Source organism: Psittacula echo (genome assembly GCF_963264785.1).
Source record: "Psittacula echo genome assembly, chromosome: 5".
NCBI lineage: Eukaryota > Metazoa > Chordata > Aves > Psittaciformes > Psittacidae > Psittacula > Psittacula echo.
Window position 1 is genome coordinate 54,249,333 of NC_137739.1, and position 19,693 is coordinate 54,269,025.

Here is a 19,693-nt window from a genome sequence, read left to right on the forward strand (position 1 = left end):
CTGCATGTTTTTCACATCTGGACAAGCCTGTAGACATGTGACTGTGTTCAGGTGTGAGTGCTTCTGTTGAAGTAGCCACTTCTGAAACGAAGTCAAAGGTTCAATGATGGCTTTGGAGGAGTGAATCTGAGATGATAATGACATTCACTGCTGGCCTAGTTAAGCCTGCTTTTGGTCCTGTACAACTGGTTTAGGCTTTCTTTTTTGTTTTTTCTTTTTTTATTCTTTCTTTCTCTTGTCTCTTTTGTCTTGAGTGTTCTGTCTCAGTGGCTGCAATTGTGCTGATGATGCACCACTCAGAGCAGCTTGCTGCTCCTTCCTCTGCAGCAGCATCATCATCTTGGCAGGTCTGACACCAGTAACAACTTGTTTTTGTCATTGTACTGAACTGATGTGACTTGGAAGGGGCCCACAGGGAGCAGATAAACATAGTGACAGGGGTCATCTTCATACAGCCTCCGCTCTCTTCCTAGTTCCACTTTAACAATCAATATCTGCATGTGAGCCTGCACATATACACTCACGCACAGTGCTTTGTGAAATGCCTTCTTCTAAGTCTGGATCCATTTACTATCTTGCCAGTGTTGCTGAATTTAAAAGTAAATTCACTGCAAAGGTCACTAGCAGAATTGCTTTTAAAAAACCAAACCAGCTTCTAAAATGTCTTTACTGCCCCTGCAGTCTGTTTGAAAATGTACTTTTTTTGGAGAGCCTCTGCACTCTGTAACTGTGCAGCCAGTTTGTTAGTGTAGGGTTGCTCTTCATGTAAGTTGTTTTTTGCAGGATTGATGAAGGGCAGTAGTAGGCTTTGCACTCCCATTTGTTTATCCTAGGTCTGTTGTATGAAGAGGAGTAAGGAAGATATGCTTTCCTCCCTTGGGCCCTTTGCATTCACAGGCAGCACAGCTGGGCATTTCCAGAGCACAGTAGGAGCTATTTCACCTCTGCAGTGCCCTGGTATTGCCTGTTCTGCTCTCCTCTCCTCATCCTCTCCAGAACAGCTTCCCTTCTATTTCTTGCAGTTAGCTGAGGTTTTGCTGTGGCAGCCTGAATTGGGAGTTAGTTGTTGCCAATATACAGTGGTGATCGTTGACTGGGGAACAATGTTACAATGAAATGACGGCTCCTGAGTGATGTGGAATGAAAACCAACAAGGTTGTTAGCTGGAACCGTGCTTCCTTCGCTCTGCGCTGGTGGTTATACAGGGCTGTGTGCCTGAAGACAAGAGGTTCGCAACCTAATGCGTATGAAGCATACCAGCTCTTGCCTCCCTGACTGGCTGGGTTAGATCCATTGCAACTTTTCTTGATCTATTGGCCCCAAAGGTCAGGCTAGGGACTGAGTCTGTATCCGGAATGAGGGTGATGTTTGATTCTTTTAAACCTATGTTTTGGTTTTAGGGTAGCAAGTGTTTGGTAATGAGGTTGAGGTTTGATCAAGATGCAGGCAGAAGCAGCTTCATGCATTCACCTCTGTGGGTATATCCCCATAGCTTCCCACACTAGCCCTGCACAGCTGACCTCTCTGTTCACTTATGCACCAGGCCTGAATCAGGCATTAGGTGTATTCAATGCCAACCCCAGGCAGAAAAGCTCTCCCAGGCTATGAGTTTGCACACCTGTGTCAATGGCGGTCAAGTCAGCAGGTTTCTCCTTCCCAGTCCCTTTTTGGAGTAAGATTCCCAGCTCTGGCAGAACTTTGTTGTCGACTGGAGAGACAAGCTCCACACTTCGCATATCTTAACTTAAATTCCTGGAAATCTCACTCCAGGAAGTCAGGTGTCAGGTTCTGAAATCCAATGAGCTCTCAGCCCAAGGAACTTACCCTTTTAGAAACAGACTAGAAACTCATGATATTTCACATTAGTTTTGAAATAATGCAGGCATGTGATTTTTATTTGAAGGATGCTAAATTCAAGTGAAGCAACAACCAAAAAGTAAAGCTCTGTCTTTTTGCAAAATGGTTGGGTGTATGTGTAGCTAATGAAGAAAAGTTCCTTTAGTGTCCACTGCTTACAATTGTTGCACATATGTGTAATTAAAGTAAATTAAAGAAGCAGCAACATATAGATAAGACCACTTCCCCACACTACTCCCATCCCAGTGGCAGGTGCCCCTCCTTCCACCTGCATTGTTCATCAAATTTCATGTCAAGAGGGGAAATGAATTCTCAACTGCCACATGTTTAGTAATTAACCGCACTGTAATTCCGATGTGCGGTGCTGTCACCCACCATCGGGTGGGAGTGGAGAAGGCACTGCATTTTGTTGGTGGTTCAACATTTTTTTTCCTCATCGTCTTGACACCAGAGGTAATTGCCATTCCTGAAATATTCTCTTGCTACCATGCAAAGCAACTGTTAGGGACAAATTAATTATGAAGAATCTCATTATGACAGATTAATAGGCTAACAGAGGAGATTTCTTTTTTTTTCAGGCAACTGAGTAGTACAATCCAACAGCTCCTGTATAAATGCTGGAAGCACATGCTTCTCTGTAAGCCAACACATAAATGTTGGAGATGGGGAATTTGCAAGGTGAGGACTAGAGTATAAAGTGAGTTTCCAAGCTTGCTTTCATTGAGCTTTTGATTTCTCAACATCATGTGCCAAAATGAGGTTGAGTCTGGGCATTGCCATATGGACAGGCTGTCTTCATTGCTGATATTGGACCAATGTCTTTTGTCTGAGTCATGGTCGAGCAGCATCAGGAAGGCTTGGAAGTGAGGAATGCTGGACTTGTGGCTTTGATGGATTTTATAACAAGACACAAACTCATTATCTGGACCGTTTTATTGCCACTAAGGATTCACTGTATTCAGGAGGTCAGATCTGATGTACTGGCTGAGTTCCCAGTGGCCAGCGACGTTCTGTCTGCCTGTGTTCCCCTGGAAGTTGCAAACTGCCTGCCCCAAATCATTCTTGTGGGATGCTCTCTGGGGACAGCTGTCATATGGACCATAGATGGCTGCTTTCCTATAGTGGAGATGATTGAGGCACCCTTCATCCCTGTGACTGAAGCGTTCTGTCATAAGGAAGGAGGAGTTTGAAATATCTGGATTGCTAATGGCTGTATTTAGAAGCTCACCCAGTTTATGTGCAGTCAGCACAGCAATTCATATAGACTTGGTAATTGTGCTTTCAAAGAAACAGATATCTAGCTCATAGTTGAGTGGCTATTGTGAATCCATGAGTGATGAGCGGCTACTATGAGTGAATCTCAGGTGTTGAGGAGCACACAATTAAAAAGGAGCTCATTTTAGGCTTCAGAATGGGCGTAACATAGATTTAAAGAAACTCCTGGAGAAGGCCTGTTTTGTTCTCAGTGTTGCCTTCTTTGATGTCTCACTCAAGTCATCAGGCAGTAATGACTCGGGAAAGGATCTCTCTAGTTGGGACTGGAGTCCCATCTGACCACCTTCAGCCAGGTGCTTGTACATGCAGCGTTCTGTCCCTGCCCAGGAAAGGAACAAACCTTCAGAGGAAATCAGTGTGCAGCATGCCTTGATCTCCTTACTGAGAGAACAGTGAAGCTCCACTCTTTTCCAGCGATCAAATCAAAACCATGTTTATCCCATTTTCCATCTCCTCCTACGTGCTGTTATCAACTCTCAGTTTCACTATGACCTCATCCTTCTTCCTGGGATCTCTGTATCTCTGTGTGGAGTATGTAAATGCTTTAATATTAAATACTTGAGGCTAGGAGTCATCGATAGCATTACTTTTGGATTGCTAACATCTGATTTCATTGTTTTGCTTCGCATCCATCTTGTGTAGTGCTAATTCTCTATGGTCCTTTTTGGCATGCAAATTTTGTCTTTGGGACTATCTGCAGTGAATGTATTTTGCCAGCAAGGTCTGATTAGTTGGAGGATCTTTGTCAGTATTATTTTTCTGTCAGGTTTTGCACCAGTTGCCTTTGTGATAGGCCTTTTGCCTTGAGTTTACTATTTGCCTTCTAGCCAAGGATAGAAATTAGCTGTCTTTGACTAGCCTATTGATGGAGATTGACTCTTGCCTGTCATCTCCAGTACAATGTCGTTGTTTGTTCTTGTCCAGTGTTAGCCTTTTATACCGGATTCTACCCGTTTTGTTAAAGCAGCCTTGACTTTTGCTTATGTGAGATTCAGACTGAAACCTCTGGATGCCTCGATGGTGCTTTCTTTTTTAAGTTGTGGAAAATGCTGCCTGATGTGCAGTTTTCTTCACAGGGAAGTTATAACTGGGTAGTGATGGACCAGCCTTCCTTTACCCTGCCCCTTGGGGTACTTGCTCAGGCGATCTGTTGTAATCAGCATCTTTTAAATCAAGGAAAAAAAAATCTGTAGATTTCTACTTGATAGAGCCCATTTCCTGCTATTTGCAGTTGCTTCTCTGAAAGGTCGGGGAATAAGGGTAGGGATATTCCTTCACAGGCAACTGTGCAGAAATCTAGTTTATAATCTACTAGGCTGGACCACTCTTAAATATTGACCAGTCACTTTGATGTGGATGGGATAGGCAACTTGAAGGTAGAGGCTTTCTACTCCTTTTGTTCTTGGCTGTATGCCCAGCTCCCCATACACTGGTAATGTTTTCTGCTGCACCCAATTCCTTGTAAATAAAACAATGGCTGACAGTGAGTCTGCAGGTGGAGGGACACTCTTGTTTTCTTAAAATTAGAATGAGACAAGACATCCAACAGCTTTACTGACTATTTTACTCTAGGTTCTTGTAATATGTTTGACATTTACAAATTCAGCATCCCTGCCTCGTGGATGCTCATTCATCTCTTAGATGAGAGGGAAAACTCAACAACTGGCAATGGAAAAGGCAAAGCGTTGAATATGTAATTGTATATAAGGATGACCTTAGTTTTATTCCCTTCATAACCATGGTGAGCCATAGTGAAGTGCAGGGGAGATGTGCAATATTGTTCATTGTGATACCAGCTGCAATAAAGGCAATTGCTTCTGGTACTGCTGGGGGTAATTTCTTCTGCTTATCGTGGGAGCAAAAGTAATCTACTCTAGATAATGAATAACCAACATGTGGCCTCACCTGGGCTCTCCTTTTGTTCATCTCAGTTTGGTGCCATGTCAAATATTCATATGTTTTACTTTATTGAACTGCTATTTCATGCTATTTTAAAGTGGCACTCTCAAAGCCAATATAGTTTCTGTCTGTTGCCTATGTTTCTAGCAGCTGTAAAGATCCAGTAGGCCAAATGCTACCTTCACTGGCACCCAGTGGCACCCATGTTTTCCAAGTTCTGCCTCCATTGGCACTTGCACAAACCTATTGTTTTCAACGAGAAAGCACAGGAGTGGCTGCAAGGAAGGATCTGACCTTCTAATTTCAGTATAACAAGTCTATTGATTATGTATGAATCAGAAGAGACGCCAGCTCAGTCTTTCATAGTGGTGACATTGCCAGGATCCTAATAGACAGTGGCTGGCTGTCTTGGTGTGCAGCTGCGTAGTGTTAATGGGATGAAAAAGCTGGAATAATTTATATATATATTTTTTTTTTTTTTTTTTGACTGAAGTCAGCAACTCTAGCTGATACCCAGGAGGGCATAGACCTGCTGAGTAACAAGGGAACACTTTTTGGGTTTTACTCTTTTTTTTTTCCAATACAGGCACTTTTGAAAGTAGAACTGTGCTTTGCCATTGATGATGACTTACTGGCACCGCAGCCACTCTCTGTCTGTTGGATGTGCTGCTATGACAGTCACTGCAGTTTTTTGGAATTGACAGCGTAATCCCATGGTTGTTATCTTTCTTGACTTCCTCGTCAATCCAATTTAATCACTTCTAGGTATTTCATGTGTTACTGTCTCTTTCCTCTTCAGGCATCCTGTGTCTGTGGGAAGAGATGTGTACTTTAAAGGTCAGAGTTTCTCAGATTAAAGAAGGGGAAAGGAATCTGCCTCTGTCCATTTCGTAAGGGGCTCTATTGAGATCTCTAGAGAGACTGCAATGGAAACACTTCTTTCTGGGTTCTGTGACCAAGCTGAACGCTAGTACCCATCTGCGTGGCTGTAAGATAGGGGGCTCGCTTGCTCTGCTCCCCAGCCTTGGAGTCACCTGCCAGGCGAGAAGTTGCATATGTACAAGGGGGAGAAGTTGCTGTTGCACGGCTCAGCTGTCTGATGTTGACTCAGATAGGTCCTGACTGGAGGTCAGCTGTGACGTGCAGCTGGTAGGGTGGGATTCGACTGTTGGGAAGAGAAAAATGTCAGCCCACATTCTTCAGCATTGACAAAGTGGATGTGACGATTTCTCCCCTCCAGCTGCAGCGGCTGCCTCTGCGCTTCTTCTTCCATGCGCACCCTTGCTAGGAGAGCAGACTGTGTGAAGCTACCCTGTCTTGACCCTCAGATGCTGAACTAAATGAGACTTAGATGAGCTTTCTCCATCTTTCATTCAGTGCTTGGGCCATCCATCCTGGTAAACCTCACCTTTCAGTGTTTTTTTCAGTGTATCTTCTGTTTGTTGGTGCTTCCTGTGGAGTCCGTGGCTTTTCCAGCTCCTTTTTATTGCAGGATGGGGTGTGGGGACTAAAGGAAGAGGCTATCAGATATCCATCCTCATTGAACATATTCCCTTGATAGTCATTTAATCTCATCTCCCACCTCTTCACTAAGAACCCTAGTAACACTCCGTGTGTTTCACTTTGTGTTTACAGTGTCTGACCTCTTGAGTAGCTGGAAAATGTGACCAGGTCAGCCTTCTTGGAACCATCTTGTTTTATTATGAAATCATGAAACTCTTTCTCTTCTATGCCATGCTGATTGATCTGTCTTGCAGTGGCTCCTGGTCCTTGTTTGTTTTGCTCTCCCTGCTCTATCTGGGACTTCAGACTTTTTGGAACTAAAGAGACAATCTCTACACCCCTCTCCCTCATGCAAAGTCTCCCTATACATAGCCATAACTGTATGAGCTTCAAGGAGAGCTGTTTCCTACTGTGGTCCTGTTTGAGCTATTCTTCCCACCCTCCCCATGACCCAGGACCAGCCCTCACTTCCCATAGATACAGCTGTCTAGGAGTGTTCTCCCTTCAGGTCATCTTTGCTGCACAGCATCATCTCTTGCTGTTCAGTCAATAGTCTATGGTTTCTGTAGGGTGTGTCAGCAGCTCCTGTTTAGGGAGCGCTCCTGAATGTAACACATATCTTGGTTGATCTTTTTCTTACAGCAGATGAAAATTTCAAATAAAACAGGGCTTAATAGGATTGGTGGCTGGGAGCCCCCCACTACAGCTAAACACAAGGGCGTGTAAGATGGTGTGTTTATAGCCCTTCAGCTTGTTTTCACTGCCATCTCACACAGTCTGATCCAAGCTGAGTTGGATTAATTTTGTTAGCAAGATTTTGAGAGATGCTGTGTCAAATCTATTATAATTTCACCTGCCTCTATAACAGGAGCTGCAGGCACTGTGATCAATGGATCGAGACATGTGCCTAATTTCACTGCAGCTTCTGTAAATGTCTCTGTGCCTTCTGCAGTATGCTGTTGAATTACTTCCTGTTCCCCATGGGTGCTCTGCAATGAAGTGCAGAACAGATCTCTGTACACCAACTCTATCAGGACAATAAGGCACTGAAGGCACTTTTGGAAATCTGCTGGCTTGCAAGTAGTATACATCTGTGTATACATACATCTGGTCCTTTCTTCTCATGTACATCTGAGCTGATCCTCATGCGTAAATACCATTCAGGTAAGTGTACATCCCCCCCAAAAAAAGCCTGTGTGAAGGAGCTGTTGTACAGTCACAGAGTAAAACAGCTTCAAGAGCAGAACCTTGTTCACTGGAGGTAATGTCTGTAGGTTATCAGTTTAACTCTGATTCCTGTATTCAGCAGTTTGATCTGAAAGTGTTAGTGAGAGAGAATAGACATGTAATGCTATAGAATAGACAGGTAATTGCCACAGAAGTGGTACATCCAAGTTATTTTAGCATGTTACCATCCCTTCCTTGTGCTTCTTGTTCTTCCTGCTCAGGAGACTTGGACAGAACAGTGCATTATATCACAGAGGTGTCTAGAGGGGAAACAGCTGTTCCCTTCTGATTTTTCTCCTAAACTGCCCTACAGATAACTAATTGCAGCTCAGTTGCTTCTATTAGCTATTTACCTAAAATTGAGCTGGCTAATGAAAATGTTTCTAATTAATACGAGGCAGATTAAAACTCATTACAGCAAGGTCGTCAGTAATGAGAGATAATCAGAGCACAAATGACCGAGCTTGGAGCAAAATGAAGATGGAACACAAGCAGGTGATTGGTGCTGGTAGTGTATGCACTAGCCAGTAAAGGTGGGATTCAGCAAGGTGACTGCTGGTACTCTGTGCTGTGGTTGAGCAATGCTGCTTCCTCCTCTCCAAAGCAACTTGGGAAGTGACTGGCTGAAGAGATGGACTTCAGCACAGTGTAGATGTTTCCTGAACCAAGTGGCACCTCAAACTGAGGATTTGTTGCTGGGCCACCCCTTAGTCACGTGTATGGATTATTAGGAGCCATGTTGTGAATCAAGGTATTAGCGGGAAGAACGTGGGAGCATGTGTAGTGTAGATAGGAGATCAATATTTGTGTGTGCTCGTGTGCGGATGATGGCTTGGAGGGTGGGAGCTTGCGTGTCTGTAAACATGAAATGGGCTCACCTGGGTTTGGAAAAAGTCATGATCTCCAGGGAAGTTTTGCACAAATCATGAAACATGTTTGCTTAAATTTCAGCTGCCTTCAGCACTGGTCATACAAGGCCACAGCACCAACACCAGATTTCAGCTGCCTGACATAGACTTACTGTGTATATCCTTCCATTTGCACAGACTTCACTGGCCATCCTGCTAGTTGTGTGACTCTTTGTTCCTGTGTTTGTGAAACTGAGAAGCTAAGAAATTGTCGCTTTAATCTGGGGAATCATCTCTGATCTTTATCCTTTGCAGGCTATAAAGCTCCCTTCTCACTTCCTTGCTGTCCCAGGGGCAATCAACTTGTGCCAGAATTGCTGAAGGATCTTGATCTCTGCTAGGACTATTTTGAGCTATGGAAGTCAAAATTGGAAATTAGGGGGATACCTTTTTAACCAAGGTTTGCACCAGGGGGAGCTAACTAAATGTCCTGGGTTCAGCAGTAGCAGTCACTTTTTCTCCTCCTTAGTAGCTGGTGCAATGCTGTGTTTTTGACTTTCAGCCTGGGAATATACTGATAAAGCTGATGTTTTCAGTTGCTGGTCAGAATGTTTACCCTGACCAAGGATTTTGTGAGTCTCATGCTCTGCCAGGGAGGAGGGGAAGCCGGGAGGAAGCAGGGACAGGACACCTGACCCAAACTAGCCAAAGAGGTATTCCATACCACAGCACGTCATGCCCAGTGTGTAACTGAGAGTTACCCAGAAGGGCATGCACTGCTCTGTTGGACTTGTTTTCGGGGGCGGTATCGTATTCTCTTCCCTTGTTATTTCCCTTATCATTATTATTATTGGTGGTAGCAGTAGTGATTTGTGTTATACCTTAGTTACTGGACTGTTCTCATCTCAGCCCGTGGGAGTTACATTCTTTCGATTCTCCTCCCCATCCCTTTGGCAGGGGGGGAGGGAGTAGAAACTGCGTGGCTGACTTGCCGACTGGCTTAAACCATGACACTAAAAAGTATAGGTCTGAAAAGGTAACAATGTTCTTGCCTAAGGGGGAACATATAGAGTGCCCTACTGTCATATGGGCAGAGACCCATAGGTAAATCTTTAGGAATGTTGTACATAATTTACACAAACAATGAATTATTAGATAGTGGGGTACATTGCACCAGGAGTTACTCCAGTTCCAAAGACGAGGTTGTGTCCGTGATCAGCAGTATGATCAGTTAGTATTAGTGTAAGAAAGCATTTGAATGGGAAATATTGGATGTACCTAGGAATGAGGTTTTGTAAAAGGCAGGCAGGAAAGATAATACAAAAAGGAGGCAATAACAATTCCATTTAGAATTGTGTGTCTCCCTGCAGCATCCCTGCTGTCAGTCAGTTTGATTACCAAGCTGATAGTGAAGGCTATAATAGTTTGTATTAACTGTATGCTTATATAGATATGTTGAAAGAGATAACATCCCCTTAGATGCAAGTATGCTGTCATTGCAATGGGTTCTATGTTTTCTATTGCTGTTTTTAAAACACCCAAGTACCCTATTTACTTCACCAGTGGCTATGTACTTCCTAAACATTTTCACAGGTCTTTTGGCATAGCACTTGATTTCAGTCTGTCACTGTGGTAGTGTCACTGTCCACTCAGGTGGACATCCTTTCATTTCTCTCTGGTTTGTGGTGTCTTGGGTTATCTAAAGCTGTTCTGTAGTTTTACCAGTTGTGTGCATGTGGCCATGTCGTTATCAGGAGTGGAAAAGGGCTGTGGCCAGATTCTTCTCTTATCTTCTCTGACACGTCTTCTCTCCCTCCCTGACTTACCGTATTTTAGGGATACCCACTACAGAGGTGTGATGACATCTTCTCTTCCCTCTGTATGAAATCGAAGTGACAACTTGGCTCTTCCAGTCCAGTCTCCTGCTACTGCAGGTATTCCTGGAAGAGCTGTCTCATCCAGGATGGCTGACAGCATATATGCCTTAGATGCTTCCACACACTTCCCAGCATCCCAGAGGCTTAATATGAAAGACCATAAGCAGCAGTTGTGCTGTGCCATGGGAGGAAAGCAAGAGTCCATCACCAATGTCCCAAGTCTTTGCAATGGCAGGTAATTCAGTAAATACTGAAGATCCTTGGAAGCAGGTTGAACCCCAGCAGAAGGGGTGACTGATTTAACCAGAATGTGGGAGCCAAATACACCAAATAAGTTCTTTAAAGATTTTAATGATGCACCCTGTTTGCATTATGTCTCTCACTGTGGCCAGTCAATAGGGTAATTTTGTCTTGATGCCTTGAGCAAGACTGTTTAAAGCCCTTTAGACATTTTATTACATACAATGTCCTTATGAGTCTGTAAAATGGGGGATAGTGATCCTGAGTTTTGTAAAGAGCTTTGTAAAAGCACTTTTAGAGATGAAAAGCTCCATATAGAATTTCATATGGTTGTTCTGTCATAAATATCTAAAGCCTTTCTGAATTCCATTAAACATTTGGCTTCTCTGTCCTCTGACAGTGAGTGCTGCTGGTTAATGCTGTACTGTGCAAAATGGGAAGTAAAAAATACCCCACTTTTAAAAGGTTGTTGTTTTGTGGAATGTCAAGTTATTTCCTGTTTGGTGAGGTTGGAACTAGAAATGGGAGATTTTGTTTTCATTATTTCATATCACTCCTCTCTCTTATGCATCAATTCTCTAATCTAAACAGTCCTGGAACATCTCAGATCTCTTTTTTTATAGACTCTTTTCAAGTCTATGATTATATTTTCCTTGTCCTTCTCTATCCTCTTGGTTTTTTTTCCTGTACCTGTTTTTGTGGTGGGATGTCCAGAACCCAAGCTGAGGTTGTGCTTTCAATTTATACAATGGCATTTTGGTAGTGTTTTTCTCTTTTTCTCTGTTAACACAGTCAAACAGCTTGTTTGGGTTTCTCTGATTCCCACTGTGCATTGAGCAGGTGCCTTCACTGAGCCGTCCACAGCAATGTGATGCATGTGTTGGGTGGCTACTGTTGATTTAGAGTCCATCAGCACGTGCCAATGGGATAAATTGCACCTTCCAATATGTGTAACCTTACAGCCATCTACGCTGAGGGTGATCTACCAGATATTGATTGTTCACCTGTCATTGGTAGGGACCTGGCAGAGCTAATTTCTTCATAGTGGTGAATAATTTCTGTTGCATCTCATGGAATTTTTGTCACTGCACCGTTTTCTCCTTTGCCAGATCACTAGCAAAGGGAAATTAAGGGAAATTGAACCTTGGCATAAGAATGAGTGTAATGGGGCACTCTGCTGTTTGCTTCTGACAGTGATGCAGGCGAACCTATTTCAGCCCATTCTGCCTCATGGGCACTACCTGGACCTGTTTCCCTTTCCATCACATTTTTCAGTGTTTCCAGTGCTAGTTCAGCCTCTCTGGAAGTGACAATATTGCGGGTGGTAACATAGACAGGGCTTCTGCAGTATCACTCTATCTGAAAGCGCTCAGAGCTTGCAAAACTTGCAAACTTGCAGTCTTGGCTTAACTAGAAAGTCCCTCACTGCTGCTGTCTGTAGCGCTGGGCTTGGTGTTGCAGAGAGGGAATTCTGAGCTGGGAATGGGGTAAAATGAACATGTGATGTTCTTGCATCTTCTCCAGTAATTACTCAGTTTTCTTTTCACTCTTTGTTATGGAATTTATTGAAAGCCACTTGAAAATCTCATTAAATTATCTCCCTTTTCTCTTCTGTTGGCTGTTGCATTACCGTGCTCAGAGTATTTTGGTGGACTGGTGAAGAATTATTTTTTTCCTCTCAAAATCCCTGTTGGCTTTTTTCCGTCATACCACATTTAGCTAGATGATTTTTAGTACTCTCTATAATTATTGTCTCGACTAATTTATTTGATACAGAATAAAAGCTTGCAGGAGTGTAATTTCCTAGATTACTGTGGATTTTTCTTAAAAATGGGGCAACATTTGTTCCTCTTTGGTCCTCTGGAAGCTGACAGTTTTAATATGCGATCCCAGTTTTATTATAATTATTAGCATCTTGGCTGCTTTTTGAATTAATCTATACTTTTTATATGATTAAAGTTTCCAACATATTTTCTGGAGAATTCTTTCTTGAAATGCAGTCCTGGAGAGTGTATCTCCATTATAAGTAGCAATGGGCAGGCTTCTCCTCAGCATCTTGCCCCATGCAGGGAATTGTCTGCAGCAGGAGAATCACAGAATGGTTTGGGTTGGAAGGGACCTTAAAGATCATCCAGGTCCAACCCCACTTCCACTAGACCAGGTTGCTCAAAGCCCCATCCAACCTTTCCTTGAACACTTACAGGGATGGGGCATCCACAATTTCTCTGGGCAACCTGTGCCAGTGTCTCACCACCCTCACAGTAAAGAATTGCTTCCTAATATTTAATCTAAATCTCCCCTCTTTGAACTTGTCCTATCACTATATGCCCTTGTAAAATGTCCCTCTCCAGATATCTTGTAGGCCCCCTTTAAGGTCTCCACAGAGCCTTCTCTTCTCCAGGCTGAACAAGCCCAACTCTCCTAGCCAGTCTTCACTGGAGAGGTTCTCCAGCCCTATGGTCATCTTTGTGTTCCTTCCTCTGGACTTGCTCTAATAGGTCCACATCCTTCCTATGTTGGGGGCCCCAGAGCTGGACACAGTGGTACAGGTGTGATGTCATGAGAGGGTGCCTCCTTTCTCTTGCTAGGTCTCATGGGTGGGCATCGCATGGTGTGGAGCTGTTACTGCTCACCTGTGCAAGAATGCTCTCTGGTATGGAGGTGAGAAGAGGGACAGCCCTTCTAGCCCTGAGCTCTGGGTGAAATCCAGCCCGACGTCCTTTGTGAGATGTCTGTGTTCACAATTATCCTGGGTTCAGCAGTAGCAGTCATTTTTCTTCTCCTTAGTAGCTGGTGCAGTGCTCTGTTTTTGACTTTCAGCCTGGGAACAGCGCTGATAACACCGATGTTTTTAGTTGTTGCTAAGTAATGTTTACTCTGACCAAGGACTTTGTGAGTCTCATGCTCTGTCAGGAAGGAGGGGAAGCCGGGAGGAAGCAGAGACAGGATACCTGACCCAAACTAGCCAAAGAGGTATTCCCTACCACAGCACGTCATGCCCAGTATATAAATTGGGGGCAGTTACCGAGAAGGGCTAGATCACTGCTCGGTCAGGCTGGATATCGGTCGGCAAGTGGTAAGCGGCTGTATTCTCTTCCCTTGTTATTTCCCTTATCATTATTATTATTGGTGGCAGCAGTAGTGGTTTGTGTTATACCTTAGTTACTGGACTGTTCTTATCTCAACCGGTTGGAGTTACATTCTTTTGATTCTCCTCCCCATCCCTCCAGGGGCGGGGGGGGGAAGGGGGGGGGAGTGAGAGAGTGAGACTGTGTGGTTCTGATTTACAGCTGGGCTTAAACCATGACAACAATGTTCCTGGAGGCAGCACTCATCACCAGGAATTTCTGGTGACTTTTTTGTTATGTCTTTGACTAATTGCATTTCAGTTTTTCTGTCTGCATTCCTAATCCTCATTTCATGTTTTGCCAGCTATGAATATGCCCTTCAGGGTGAGAATGACTTTTCTGAGGGCTTTTTCGTATGAGTAGTAGCTTCCACCACTTACCTTACTGTCTCTAGTGGCCTTTCTGAGCCATTTTGTCACTAGGTATGTCACCAGATACTCAAGTGTTCACCCTTATATTTTAACTTTGGTATTTATTTTCTTCTGAATTAATTCCTTTATTTTTAAAACCAGATTAGCATCTGCTGATCTGCGACACTTGCATGCCTGGTGCTCTGAAGAGCTATTCTTTGCCAAGGTCTCTGTGAGTAAAGGCTTCTTCAGAAGCATCAAAATGATCTGAGAAGCCAGGTCTGCTTGTACACCAAGGGTAAATTAAAAAATGTCTCTTTGAAGGTCCATGATAGCTGAGTATGTGCTTTGTCCCAGAGATGCCTCCTTTCCATACCTAGCAGTTTTTACTTTCATTATGGCCCACATGGAACGATTTTAATAATCAATGTTAATCCCAATCTACCCAGGGTTTATGTAAACCACGAGTGGCCAATGGAGAATTTGTCCTGCTGACTTTAAGGGAAAGAGATGTCCATGTGGACTGAGGGGAGAACCATATACACACTCCAGACAGCATTTGTGATCTGAAGTGCTTCCTGAGGGAGGCTTATTCTTAGTAATCTTCAGTACATGAAATACTTCCTTTTTCTGCAGGGTACTCTTAGGCATGATGCAGACAAACGACTTCGTGTCTAACTAGCTGTTTTTCCCAGCTCTTTTCCCTGATAAGAAGAGTCTTCAGGTATTGCTTGTGCAGCAAAGAGCAACATTTTGGGAGATTTCTCAGAGAAAAGCTCTGAGCAGTTCTGAGGGTTTCTGTTCACCCTGCAGTTTCTTCAAGGTAGGATAGAAACATGGGTTAACAGTATTGGACACAGTAGTGGGAATGTGGCACTTTTACTTTGCCTGTGACTAGGAAAAGGTCATCTGTCAGAGAAACAAGTGCTGCGTCTGGACCGTGACCTAGCTTGGGGAGATACAGGCAATTAATAGATAGCATTATGAACATTTTTCTGCTAAAATTCCTGATCTGGTTGATAAGAAAAGAGAGCTTGGAATCTGCATTCATCATCCTGCTTTATTCTCACTGTACTTCTGCCTCTAATAATGACTAGTTTTGTAAACTGTAGGGCTACAGATAGATTTCCTTGTCCTGAGACAAGCTGCCTGGTCGTCTTCTGTCTCTCTAGCAGATGCAGGAGCTGGCATTCCCTGGTCCAGAAAGCCAGCCAGGGCAGCTGTCTTAGGAGTTTTAGCCAAGCCACCTGTGAGAGCATGGTGGATGGTGCTGTGCATAGGGTTTTGTTCTGTGTTGTTCCTGAAGCCTTCTGTAAGGATGTTTTTTGTCTCTCTTGGCCAAGGCTGCTGTATCCATGAGGCCAGCTGGGTCCTCTACAAGATGGATAAGTTTGGGACTGCCAAAATTTCCTCCCTCCTTGTGGTAGAGGAGAAGCTATTTCCACCTCCTTCTCAGCAGTAACTGACATGAAGATACACCCTACATCCAAGTGTGTCTGCAGTCAGTTGCATTCTCAGCTACCAGGGTTTTCCAGCCTGTTTTTTCCGTCTCCCTTGCGATCCCTGTGGTGCGGTAGGTGCATTGGAGCCAGCACCTCTACACTGAGCTGGCTGCCCAGCCGCATGCCCAGCACCATGCTGCAGCCCCGCGGTTGCTACTGCTCTATTGAGTCATGCCACAGCCTGGGGTCATTTGATGGGCTTCTGCTGTGCCTGAGGGAGGTTGCGGGGCTCTCTGCTGATACCTGCTCAGTGCTGGGGGGTTTGGAACACATCTGCAAGGAGCCTCACCACTGTGCCCTGCTGGTGGGTTCCTGATGCTGGTTGCTCAAGGCAATGGGCTGTGGCTGCCCAGTGCCTCGAGGAGGGTGGCTGGCCACCGCTTCTCTTCCCCTTCCCTGTCTTGCTGGAGGGTGATTTCCTCCACAGCTGGAGGCAGCGGGCAGAGGGTGATTACTGGAGCTGCATAAAAGCTGTTTCTCTGTAATGGGCTGCACTCCCAGTGCTGTGAAAAGCTACCCAGCTGCTCTGGCTGCCTCGCTCCTACTGCCTTTCTTTTTCATCCCATTATTCCCTCCCTGGATTTCTTGCTCTTGTTCTCTTTCACAGCTTCCTTTCCTTGTCCCCTTTTGGCCTGATTTTGTCACCACTGCACACAGAGGAGGAGAGCAGGGAAACTGCCAGGGCAGAGGCTTGCTTGTTACAGCAAGAGATTTAAAGCTGGTGTGTAAAATGCAGCACAATAATACAGGAGACTTCAGGCATGCTCATTGCCTATGTATTTTTGAGTGCTTTTGAGCTGGCAATATGCAGGGGGAAGCTGACTCACATCGCACAAATTACACTTGCCCATGCATGCCCACCTGGGAAGTGTATGTGTGCATCAGGCTGTCAAGTCTGGCATGCTAAGTGTGAGACTTGCACATTAGGCTTTCTCCTCACACTCCCTTAGGCCTGTGTTTCGTGCACTTGCAGCTCAGCACTCAGTCTGTCCCCTGACATGTTCCCAAATGCGAGACACTTGCCCTGTCCTATGATGTGACACGGCACTGCTTTGTATGGAGGGCAAAGATGGCCACTAAATGTGTGTGTGTGTGTGTATATGTGGTGTTGATGCATGTTTTGGTGGAGTCCCTCACCAAAGGATCTTGGGCAGATAAGGTCTGCAGGCACATGATTTGATCTTCGGTGACTTTCTGACACAGAGGCTAGAGGAACTGGGAGTGTCTATGCAGACAAGTGTGAGGCATTAATAGGAGGTGGGTGTGGAGTTATTTTTTTGTCATTGATTTGCTTAGATTTTATTAATGTATTAGGGCAAACTTATCTGAAGTTTATTAAAGAATATTGAGTATAGCTGTGTCCTTGGCAGGAAGCTTTTCTAGTGAGAGTAATAAAGGCAGAATAAACCATTGTCACTGAAGGATGTGGTGGCTGGTCAATTCTTGAGAGGCAGAATGAACCTCAGGAGCTGAAATCCAGACCAGGCAAGCGGTTGGTGATGGATTTTGTCATTTGGTGGCTGCATTTTGGCCAGTGTGGGCAAAGCTGGCAAGTCTTCTAACTCTTGGTTGCTAAAATCACTGTCACTGCAGACTTTGTTGGCAGTGTAAGCAGTAAGACCAAGACCTGGCTGAACTGGAGGGATGCAGTCTTCCCTTGTGTGTGTCAGAGTGAGCTGAGAAGAATGGAGGACTGTCTACATACTGTCCTCCTCATTGCCAAATAGACATCTGTAGTTTTGATTTTTAACGGATTCTTCTTCCAAGCTTCTGGAAGTTTCTGGGATGTACCTGTACTTTTCTTCTAACTTGAATTCACTGCACTCACACCAAGAGTCTAACATACATGGCTATAGTCCTGACTTTTGTCCTGACAAATTGTGCGTTGTAGCAGTGGATCACAGTGACAAACCAGTGCTGCCCTGTGGCTAGACATCATATTCTGTGCAAGGATGGACAGAGCCAAAACCTAATGTGCTGTCACTGATCATGAAGCCTGTACAAACAAGTGTTGAAGCCCCTTATACTCTGGAGTATCTTGTCCTCATCTGCTTCGGCCTCTCTAAATCCAGCCAGAGACCTAATGCTTACCTGACACATTAAATGGTGGTGCCCAAAATCAAGAAAGGAAATCCTTGGTCTGTTTAAATACTGGACAAATAAAAGGTACCCATGTGGGTGTGTGCATATTACAGACAGCAAAAGGGCTTGGCTGATGTTCTGGTCTCCCTGCAGGTGCATCTGCGCTCTGCGGAGCGCCTCCGGAAGCTGTGCTGTGTCAACCGAGGCACCTTCATCAAGGTGGGACAGCACCTAGGAGCACTTGACTACCTGCTGCCTGAGGAATACACCCGCACCCTCAAAGTGCTGCACAACCAGGCCCCACAGAGCACCCGGCAGGAGATTGAGCAAGTTATCCGTGAGGATCTCGGCAAAGAGGTAGGGGCAGCCATAGCCTCTGTTGGATTCTCAAACATCAGCAAGCCCTGGGCAGCTAGAGGAAGGAGTAAGCAGGTCCCTGGTGGCTCTCAGTTGCAAGAGGTATCAAGGGGAGATACACCTTCTCCTGCCACTGGGAGGATGCCATGCAAATCTTCCCTGTCCATTGATGGGCATTATTGTTAAGCCGAGGAAAAGAGAAGATAACAGAAGATTAAGGGTATGAAAGCTGCCAGGTGGAAATGGCAAGACTCAGCAGAGCAGCATACCCCAGAGGCTGTGCCAAGACTAACAGGTTTGCTGGACGTCACGGTGGAGGGCCATTTGCAACTCTGAGGGGTAGGAGCTGAAGGTGTTGAAGTTCAGGACAAAGATATATTAGCAGAGCTCTGTGAGGGACGACTCTTCTCCCTTGGCTAGACTAATCCTAGATAGCACTGACAGCCCTTTACTTTCTCGAGCCCCTAATTAACCCCCAAAGAAAATAATGGCATAAATCACTTTCAGTGCTTGCAGTCAGGTAACACAGTAGCCTAGGAGTTTGTGTCACCATTAACCCTCAGCAGCTCACAGCACTGATATCAGAGCTAGGTGCCTGTGTTCATTAGATATAACGCAAGTAACCACAGTATTTAGAGAGGATGTTCTGCTACTTTGCATCTTTGCCCCTTACAAGAAGATGGTCCCCTCACACTCCAGTCCAGGTTGAGGGGAGGCATTTCAAGGGTCACAACTGACATGAGATGGAGGCAGGAGGCAACAGTGTGCGAAGGCAGTGGCAGACGAGGTGCATGTGAGCGGGAGGAAGACAGGAGGTTGAAGAAGGGAAACAGCGTGTACATCTGTTGTTGCTTATACAGAGAGGTATGTGGGGCTGTTTTGAGTTGTTCTGGGCTGTCTGTGTGGTAAAGAGAACATAGTATGGGGAACATGAGGTGTGTTTGCACCTAGTGGGTATATTATGGGCAGATTTGTGCAGGGTGATTCTGCCTATGCATAGTTTAAGGGTCTAGGTATTGTCTAGTCAGGAATAGCAGTATTTCCCTGCAGTTTAATGGCAGAGTTAATATCAGCCTCTGACCTGTAAGATGCTCTCTCTCTCAGCACTGCAACCTTGTAGCATGGCTGGTACCAGCTGGTACTCAGGGAATAGTTGAAGCAGTGCAGGTTGGCTGCTCCCTGCAGATCCCTGCTGCTCCATGGGTCTCCATCCTACAGTCTCCCCTCCGCAGGAGCCACAGAGAGACACCCCAAGGTTAGCCCCCATTGAATTACCACAGCAGTCATCTCTGGCTCAGTTTGTGTGGTGTCTCAGAGGCTGAGGCTGGTGCTCCGAGGTGGACCCTTTACTTTTCTCAAAAGTGCATGTTTAGCTGCCACTGATACGCCCTGGTGTCTTTCAGCTTTTTGGGAGTGTCGTGGTTTAAGCCCAGGCTGTCATTTAGAACCACGCAGTCTACTTCCCCACCACACCTTTCTTCCCTCCACTCCTGGAGGGACGGGGAGGAGAATCAAAAGAATGCAACTTCCACGGGTTGAGATAAAAAC

General features: G+C 44.9%; 1 protein-coding gene across 1 annotated transcript in view; it reads left to right on the top strand.

Annotated features, from left to right (window-relative positions):
* The window catches only part of ADCK1 (aarF domain containing kinase 1), a 79,452-nt gene that overhangs the window by 14,603 nt on the left and 45,156 nt on the right, over positions 1 to 19,693 (top strand). Inside the window, exon 4 of the mRNA XM_080620001.1 lies at positions 17,942 to 18,145. Within this exon, the coding sequence (XP_080476127.1) occupies positions 17,942 to 18,145 (204 nt within the window). The remainder of the gene's footprint in view (positions 1 to 17,941; positions 18,146 to 19,693) is intronic.